At 43.5% G+C, this 10116-nt stretch overlaps 1 protein-coding gene across 1 annotated transcript; it reads left to right on the top strand.

The window, feature by feature from the left end:
- The first annotated feature begins 237 nt into the window (after positions 1-237).
- ackr3a (atypical chemokine receptor 3a) lies at positions 238-6045 on the top strand. The gene is made up of 2 exons (XM_056430320.1): positions 238-354; positions 3069-6045. The coding sequence occupies exon 2, from the start codon at positions 3138-3140 to the stop codon at positions 4272-4274; it is 1137 nt and encodes a 378-aa protein (XP_056286295.1). The 5' UTR covers positions 238-354; positions 3069-3137; the 3' UTR covers positions 4275-6045.
- The last annotated feature ends 4071 nt before the right edge of the window (positions 6046-10116 follow it).

The following is a 10116-nucleotide window of genomic DNA, read 5'->3' as shown; positions in this document are numbered from 1 at the left end:
AGCAATGTGAACTGTTGAATTAAGTTTGATTTATTTGTAAATTAGTTGTAAACAGGAAATTCCACGTGTTGTTTATTTCCTTCTTGACCGAAACTCGCCGGACTGCTCGCTGTGTGTTGAACCTCTGAGGCGATGTCAATACGCATCGCTGTTAGGACCAGCCTTGGAGGCGTTTCTCCTCCGGGTTTCAGCAAGTGCAGAACAAGGAACAGGCTCAGATTCATTTGAGGACGCGCAGCGCAGCGCACGATCACCGCAGAGCAGTTGAAGTTTCCCCTCAGCACCAAAGCTAAACAAAAACAAATCTGTTCTCCTGAAGAGAAGATTTCAGCGGGGGATCAGGAATCTTAAAAGGTAAGGAGACTATATGAGCACTTTTGGAGACAGGATACGATGGTCGGTGTGCAGGGAGTTCCTCGGCTTTCTAACACTTCAAACAAAAAACAGAGATGCTCGATACCGACGATAACCAGTACATACATATAATTATTCTTAATTAGTTTCCATCCAACAACTTTATGAACTTATTACATATACACGCTAGGATAAAATATATCTTACATTGTGATGAATGAAAAGCAGGAAGTTCCTTAATTATCATTTATCACATTTAAGTGACTTTTTTTGTAGTTCTCCATCTCCCCAGAGTGCCTCTCCGCTGTTTATTTGCCTCGAAGCTCAACCACGGAGTGAGGCTACTGTATACCAAGCGGATATCTGATAAGAGCAGTTTGTTTCCAGCCTGATAGAAATCAACAATGGCAACAATGAAATTGTATGTGTTCGCGGTCAACAGCGATCCGGGACTATTCGCTGGATTCGGTTGTGCGTAATGACGCACGAGGCATTAAAACTCGTTTTAATAATATACACGAAAACCTGAAGTCATGTCTTCTTCGGCCCATATGGGATCCCTCCAAACTAAAGTCCGCAGGAACTTCTGACCAACACGCTGCACCTGCACCATTCATGTCGGCAGCATTAGCACATGAAAATCGCTTTTCATTTTCTGTGTATTGAGTAACAAAAGACGTTTCAGGCTAATTTGTAACTGGATGCTCGCGATCTGAAAAGAGGAGAGAGACATAGAGAGAGAAATAGAGAGACAGGGAGAGAGAGAGACAGAGAGAGAAGGAGAGATGGGCTACTTGGACTACATGGTCCGTCTCTGTTATCTGGTGGTGTGGGTGTTAAGAGGTTAATTAGCTTGAAGCCTGTTGGGCTACCTGGCACCTCTAAGTATTTTCCATATAATATAAGGGAATTAGACAGAGGCCATTGTGAGGGATTATCTCAGCATATAAATCCCTCTATTAGAATGAAAAGCACTTTCCAGTGTCTCAAAATAATTGAAAGCGGAATTAAATGTCAAGTTTCTGACATTTCTCGAAACTGCTTAATTAAAAGCTGTAAAATATTGATAGTAAGTCGAGGTAGCTCGATCATACATTACAGACAAGAGTCCTGCATTTAAAATGGGATGCACCATTCATCAAATTCATATTACAAACTATTCTATCACATGTATGTCATTTATCTTGCAGTTTAATTTGAATGATTAGACAACCAGATGTGTATATCTGTTTTGGGCTAATCTAGTACATTAATTCACATTAAAGCAAAATTATACAAGTATAATGTTTCCTTCAAGCGGTCCAACTCAATATGCACAAAATAATGTTGATGTTGCAGCTGGTGGAGTTAATTTTCACAACTTTCACATACAGTATTATTTTGGGGTATTAAAATATGTGGCGTTTGATCCTATTTTACAAAATGATTACATGTTTTTCTATGTACAACATTTTCAACCTGAAGCAACTGTAATATAGCTCTCAAATACTTGTGGAAAAGTAGCATACAATGAAAATACAAAAGATAACTGATAACGAAAAGCAGAACCCACACATGCTGGACGGCTGCACATCACAATGCGTCCTTGTGCACATTGTCTTTGCCTTTTTCTTTTATCATCTTCTGTGACTGTGTGCCAATTATCCTGAGCACTGCACAGACAGATGTGTGAAGCGGTCACATTTCACTGTTTTCCGGCACGCTGTGTCACCTCGTGGTCGCTGACCCTCGTTTTGACCTCGTCCGGACCATTTTGCAGGCGTCAAGACTCCCGCTGATTTCACCACACAATTCACTCCGTGGGTGTACAAGTCAGTCAGGGGCAACAGCTGGGTTTAGCCTCTCGCGTTCTGGTTTCAATCTATTACCTTTCACCTCTGATCTTTCACACTGTGGCAGACTGCCAGTTAGGGGAGCTAAGAAAGACATCACAGCATACAATTGAAAGTGCAGGTCATGCAGGGTTTCGGTGTTTTTTAAAGCTTGAACGAATCATGCCAGATAACTAGCATGCCAAGCTGCTCCAGACTACCCCCTCTGTGACGGTGCATATCGCTCCTGTCCCCTCGCTCATAGCTTTAATGTATCACGCCTCAGCTGTCAGACTCAGATGCTGTAAAATGACGTATTCAAGGCTATAAACTGCCTTTTCTTTGATCATCCTGGTGGTGACAGCTCTTCTCTCGCCCTCTCCTTCACGAGCAGAAGAGAAACATCTGATTCTTTTTCTTACTATAACAAGCACGTCAAAGGAAAACATGGTATCAGGTTTCCTACCCTGACCAACGCTTTATCTTGGAATGCCCGGAACGCTCCGGAAATACACCGTGTTTGGATTTCTCAAACCCACTTCCTTATGCCTAATCTGCACTCGGTCCTCGTGGAGCTCGTGTAAACATTTATTGTACTGCAAACCCTGACTGCACATCAATCACAGATGATATATGTGTTTGTGACAGGGCAAAAGAGAGCTTCTATTAACTCATGAAAGCAGTGTTTTAACAAGTTAACCGCATTAAGATTCTTCAGGATCTGGTGGCACAGCACATGGTTTTATGTTTTATAAACTCATAAACTGCGAGGCCACAACGGTAAAATAAGCGATGCTTTATGAACAGAAAATTGCTTCTTAAATATGATAACAGGCGGTACCCTGTAGTTGTTAGATCTGTATCCAGATAAATAAATGATGAGTTGATGTATTGTTTTTACAGGATCTATCCCAGCCAGAAGTGGTGTGAATTACCTCCCAGTGGCCAGTGGTCCTCTCCCAGTGCTGAAAAATGAGTCTGAGCACCAGTGAGCTGGAGGCCCTGTGGGAGTCGTTTGGGGACCTCAACTTCTCCGAAGCCTTCAGCAACATATCGAGTGTGGATGCACTGGTGTGCGCCACGGCTTTCAACCGCAACGCTCTGCTCTACTCCATGTGCGTCCTCTACACATTCATCTTCATCGTGGGTCTCGCCGCTAACGCCCTCGTCCTCTGGGTAAACATCCGTGCCCAAAAAGACTCCACCCCTCGCCATGAGACACACATGTACATCGCCCACCTGGCGGTCGCAGACCTGTGCGTGTGCGCCACCCTGCCTGTGTGGGTGAGCTCGCTGGCCCAGCATGGCCACTGGCCCTTCGGCGAGGTGGCGTGTAAACTGACACACCTGCTGTTCTCCGTCAACCTCTTCGGCAGCATCTTCTTCCTGGCCTGCATGAGCGTGGACCGCTACCTGAGCGCGGCGACGCACGGGGACCACGACAGAGGCGCGCGCAGGAAGCTGATCCGCAGCGGAGTGTGTGTCGGGGTGTGGCTCCTGGCTCTGGTCGCCTCCCTCCCGGACACCTACTTCCTACGCACCGTGAAGTCGACGCATGGGGACACCATGCTGTGCCGGCCTGTGTACCCAGAGGGGAACCCCAGGGAGTGGATGGTGGGCGTGCAGCTGAGCTTCATCCTGCTGGGCTTTGTTCTCCCCTTCCCCGTCATCGCCGTGTTTTACGCCCTGCTAGCCAGCGCCTTCACCCGCTCCTCGTCTTCTTCATCGTCTTCCACGGTGGAGCAAGAGCGTCGCGTGAGCCGCAGGGTGATCCTGGCATACATCGTGGTGTTTCTGGGCTGCTGGGGGCCCTATCATGGCGTCCTCCTGGTGGATGCCTTGTCTCAGCTGGGCCTGGTGCCTCTGACCTGTGGCCTGGAGAATGTGATCTACGTGGCCTTGCACCTCACCCAGTGCCTGTCCTTGCTCCACTGCTGTTTCAACCCGATCCTCTACAACTTCATCAACAGAAACTACCGCTATGACCTCATGAAGGCCTTCATCTTTAAATACTCCACGAGGACGGGTTTGGCGCGTCTAATCGACGCTTCCAACATGTCTGAGACGGAGTACTCTGCTGTAGCTGTAGAGAACCCACCGCAGATCTGAGAGGGTTTGTCATGGCTGCAAACACAATGTAAACATATGTTACAACTGATTTATTCTTCTTAGAATCTGTCTGCAGACGGCATCCTGTGAACGGAAATCAGAGTCGTGTCGAAAAGCTTGAAGACAGGCTAATATCAATGTTGATTTATCAATTTAAAAGCACTTACAAAGCAGTTTTATTATAACAGCTGATACTGAAAGCATATATTTCACTCATTGTTACTCATTTGCAAAGCCAGTCCAGTGGCCGTATATGTGTAAAATCGTTGCTCGTACTGTTGATGTAGTAGTGTGTGTATATGTGTGTGTTGCATATGTTCGTGTGTATAATCTGACAGGCATTGAATATCAATAGCATCAGCAGAGTAATATTGTTAATCTTTTTTTTCATTATAAATTTGTATTTATATACTGTAATTTTTAAATGTTTTTCCTCCCTCGTGTAAATCAAAGACATCACACAGCGACGGCTGCTCAGTTCTCCACTTCATTCAATGCTGCTTCATCGTTTTAGTCGAGCCACTGACTGGCTCAGTGTTTTAGTCCTGCTGTCTCCGTTGGATCATCACCTCACGTCATGAATCCTTCAAACCCAAAGATTTTATATTTGTTTTCCTGCAACTTGCACTTTGTAAATGATGTAAAACGTGTGTTCTGAGTCGCAGAGTTCGAGGGGTAGTTCGACATGTAGGAAAATGTAAACGTCCGTGCACCAAATATGAAGCTCCAGCTTGCAGCTGTTAAGCTTCACTTTGTATAAGAACTAGAAACAGTGGAACGGCTGGCCTGGCTGTGTATGAAAGAACACCCCCACGCCCACAACAATCTGCTCACCAGCCCCTCCAAAGTTGACTAATTAACAGGTTTGTGGACGCGGTGTGGTGGGTTATGGGCTGGAGGCAGTGACTCTCCTGTTGTCTGAGCTCAAATAATCACAAGCTGGCTGTATCGTCATATTTAGCGTACGGACATAAAGAGTGGCACTGCATCGACCCTCTCATCTCATGTAACTCTGCAAGAAAGCAAATAAACATATTTTCCAAAACTCAAAAACTGAGGCGTTGTGCTTGCATATGACACACATGGCGAATCATTACCTCGTCTGTTTTCTTTTGGTTCTAAATATGTCCGGATGCTTCCACTGGGAGTACTGAACTTAAAGACCAGATGTGTCTTCTGAAACGTACACCATGATGTCAAATACTGTATTTTGCATCAGTGCTAATAATGGATGCAGACATAGAGACATATGTTCACATCCATGTGGTATTAATCCTGCTGTGTCAGCACACAGGCCACACATACAGAGAAAACCTCTATGACCAAATAACATAAACATTTGAATAACCTAAATACCTTGATGTAAGCAGCAGCTGTGGTGTGTAACAACAACGTGTTTATTAGGGACTAAATGACAACATTAAAATATTTAATAGAGTTGTGTGTGTGTGTTTGTGTTCCACAGCTTGACTCCCAGAAATGACGTTCAGTTTACTCTCATTTGTAGGAAACATCTTGTTTTGATATTCTGACATAGGGCTCATGGTGTCATGTGATTGGTTACACAGACATTTTTACACCGAGAAGATTTCATTGAGCTTCTCAGAAAAGAGTGGACACACACACACGTGTCGACGAGAACAGAGGCATTCCTTTGGTATTGTACATGTGTTTTTGGTTATATATTAAATGTTGTTTTGTTCTTTGGCTCTTGTTAAATTAAGCTTACAATATAATGACCATGCTGAGTTTCAACTGAGAAGCTCCAATGACAATGGTTCTGTGAATGCTTTTACTTCCATTTTGTCACTGCCGTGCTATTTGAGGCACTGAATATAGGAAAGAGAAATGTTGTGATTCTTTATTTTATTTTCTGCAATATTAAAAAAACAAATTCATGCATTTCTGGATTCATTACAAATCACTGAAATATTTTGCAAGCTTTTTTCTTTTTAATATTGCTGATTATGGTTTACAGCTTAAGAAAACTCAAATATCCTATCTCTAAATATTAGAATATCATGAAAGTATACTAGTAGGGTATAAAAAAAAATCACTTGATTGTCTAATTTACTCGAAACACCTGCAAGGGTTTCCTGAGCCTTGACAAACACTCAGCTGTTATAAATCTTTTTTTGAAATAAAATTTTTTATGAGAAATTTTTGAGTTAGTTTTTTAGTTTTTTCTTAATCATCAATATTAAAAGAATAAAAAGTTTTCAATAAATTTTGGTTTTTGTTTAATGAATCATGAATATGACATTTTTTTTTTTTTTTTTTTTACAGAAAATAAAGAACTTCATCACAATATTCTAATTTTCTGAGACAGTCCTGTATAAACAACAAAACCAAAAACTCAATCACTTGTGATAAATGTGATTTAAGTCACTTTCCAGCTCGGCTTCAGCTTTTCAATCATCGTCATACCGACTTTTTTTCAGATTGCGAAAGAAGAAAGAGATGTTACTCCCGCCATCTTGAGGCACAGCAGGAATGATTTGTTGTACATCGGGGTCACAGGGTTCACTGAGTTCGTTCTCTTGCATTCCGAACAGAGTTTAGTCAATTTAGTGGAAAAATAATGAAGCGCTTTCGCCAATATGCCCTGAACAATGCAGAAGGATATAGGTGCATGGTGATACGTCAGTGTTTTGCTCCTTTAACCCCAGTTTACTGTCCTGTGGGATGGACACCAGCCTTCCGCTGTTGTGCTCAGGATAAACGACGGCGCTCCACAGTGCCTGCTTGCAATCAACTGCTATTTATGAGACCTTCATCTTCTTCAGGCAGCCTCTTCTCCCTCCTTCAATGGGAGGATGAGCACAATGAGAAAGACCATCTTGGTGGCCATAGACCACACCGCTGCGTCTCGGCGGAGGGATGTGGTGATCTCCCTGGGAGATCTCCCTGAACAAGGTCACCTATTGTTTTCGCCTGAGACGAGAAGCCTGCAGTGTCCCTTCCTATCCTGTAGAAATAGATAAACAATTCGTACTGAAGCGTGACTGTAGTGTGTGTCCTCCTCGCAATAACAATGTAAAATATCAACAATATCAACGATTCCCTCAGTGACACATGTTCTTGTTGGTCTGCCTCATCACACTAACGTCTGAAATCGTTTTTGACATCCACCACCTTATTCTTTTACGAATGTTTCACCACATACCTACACATCTCCAGTGTTTTGGCCTCCCATTTTTGGTATCTGCTCATGTCACCAGCTGCGGTGTCCTTGAGATAGTCTTGCTGACAGCATGTGTTGAAGGGTTGCATTGTTTGGGAGAGGGCAGCCCGGCCCTCCTCTTTGCTGAACCACTGGTGCAGGCGGGTCAGGAGTGTCGTCGGTTCCTCTGATGAGGAAACTGTGCGGGGAGGCACAAAGGTTAAATCAAGTGATTGATCTGCTGTTGATACCTTCCGTCTCCCTTGTGAAACCGCCTTGATCTCACAGCACTCCCGGTGTGTGGTGGTCATCTCTGCCACAACCGGTCACTTCCTCCCTTTTCTTATTTGAATGCATTTCCACCTCACAGGACCAACTCGTCTGACCTGAAAACCCTCCAATCTCTTCCTGATGTTGCAGCCTGCTGACGGCGTGCTCCAGGTCAGTGAAACTTCCACCGACAAACTCACTTAACACGATCACGTGTGTAAATGAAACAACTTTGTAGTGCAGATTGTTTTGGGTTTGACCAAAAACTCGCAAGGAGGCCCCAGGCAGGGCCCGTTAAGCCGACTCCTTGTTGAATAGTGATGTCATGAAATATATGAGATAACCCCTCGATAGGACAAAGGCATCAATCACCTTAACAACAACCAGATATTGTTTGCTTTCGTCACCGCACATTCTTCTTCTTTGTCAAAACCTGTTACGGACAATACAAATCTAACAAATGCCGACGTTTCCGAGAGGTATTTGGGTGTGTTATGCTAATGTGACCGCAAGCGGATAGTCTCAAGCAGAGTCCACACCTCCACCTCGTTGTCATACTTGTATTCTTTAGCCCCAACTATAACAACTCAAAAAAGCAGCTGCTGAACACCTCCCCGGAGCCACAAATGTGCTTCACACAAATGTTCTCAAATATGCAGTAGCACTCCCCAGGTGTTTAAACGGACTCGTAAAATCAATGAAGTTCTCCTTCGACACCCCCACCCACTTCCAGTTGATATTAATCAATAGTTCAAGGTACCACAACATAATTGCTAACCTGAGGGCTTTGGGGCCCTCGAGAGCCTGTGTCCTCGGAGCAGCTTCCAATCGGTAATCCGGCCTCAGATGGCGCTTGTTTGATTTTTCATGCTACAAGGATAAAAACAACCTAAAGCGGTGGTTATATAGGCTACATACAGACTGTACACACACACACACACACAAACACACAAACACACGCACGCACGAACACACACTGAAGATGCAGGTTTAGACGGAAGTCAATCTCAGTTTTAATTATAACTTGAGATCATTCCAAACTGTTCCAGCCTTACAGTCGGTGCTCAGGTGCTGCCGATACGCTCAGGGTGAACGTGTAACACACACTCCTGCTGCTCCGCAACTCAACGCCCGTGTTTCACTTGGCACGCACATATGCTGTAAAGTGCCTCGCTTCCTTTTACCGTTTGCCACTTGTGATTCTCCTCTGGTCCCGAGATGAGCTGCTTATACACAACGTGTCAAACACAATTTAGGAGACAATCTTCTGCTCAAACCCGAACACTCGACTAAGTGTAAAATCTAAAACTGGCTACAGAGGCGTGAACTCTGAAAGCTTCACAGTCTCACTGTTTGCAGTTTTCTACTGTTACCTGGAGGGCATACAGAAATATCAATTTGTAAAAGGAAAGATAGAGATTCAGAAAAGCTCAGTGATTCAAAACTGGATACTGAAATCATCCAACACCCAGCTCTGTCCTGGCTTTTCTGTGTTTGAGTTACAGTGTAATCTGTTTTAGTTTGTTTTAAAAAGTGTAGGAAATGGGCTGGAGATGAAGTCGAATAGGGAGTGTTGTTTTACAGCACGATGATAATCTCTACCTTATACGTAGTAGAGATAACATAATTAATGATAAAACAGGGAGGTGGAGAGTCATTTATGGACTTTTTTATGTTATCAACTTGAGGAGCACACTTAAAAAATGTACTAAGCACTCACATAACATGCTATATAAACATACTCTGAATGCATGTAGAGTTGTAGGAGTAGGTTACATTATTTCTGGCCCGTTTCCAACATTTAGAATAAGTTCACTTCCCAATCAAGTCTGTGCTTGCTTCGCTTGGTCTGGCAGGAATTCCACATGAGGACTCATGCGTGGCGAATAAAGGCTCTTGAATTATACATGAAGTAGAAGAGGAACGCAGCAGCTGCTTGTGCTCACAGGGATTTTAGGTGTGAACATAATTTTGTTTTTAGAATAGGGTTAGTTTAGTACTCTATGACCCCACTCCCGTCAGGAGAGGAGGACAAGTGGTCCGGCCAGATGTCGGACACATGTTCAGCCAAAGGGGAAAGGACGAAATATAGTTAAAAGACCGTCTCGTGATTGGATCAAACAACACTGATGTCACATTTCAATTTACAAAGTCACAGCTTGTTTAACCTTTTGAGCTCAAGGCCCTTGTGTTCACTGGAATAAAGAGAAACTAAGATGTTACCGAGCTAATGATGATACAGTAAGTCTTTGAGGGCCTATAAATCAAGCATACTATTTGTTCTGTTTCAGATGAGAGAAAAGGGCAAAAAGTCGGAGAATAGAAAGACAAAAAAGGGGATTTTAAAAGACATACACTACCGTTCAAAAGTTTGGGATCACTTAGAAATGACTTTATTTTTCAAAGAAA

Source organism: Pseudoliparis swirei, chromosome 2, assembly GCF_029220125.1.
Source record: "Pseudoliparis swirei isolate HS2019 ecotype Mariana Trench chromosome 2, NWPU_hadal_v1, whole genome shotgun sequence".
NCBI lineage: Eukaryota > Metazoa > Chordata > Actinopteri > Perciformes > Liparidae > Pseudoliparis > Pseudoliparis swirei.
This window is presented reverse-complemented; position numbering and strand designations above follow the sequence as displayed.

Bases quoted from the DNA above. Each gene is read 5' to 3' on its own strand.
- ackr3a (XM_056430320.1), top strand. From the start codon at position 3,138: ATGAGTCTGAGCACCAGTGAGCTGGAGGCCCTGTGGGAGTCGTTTGGG.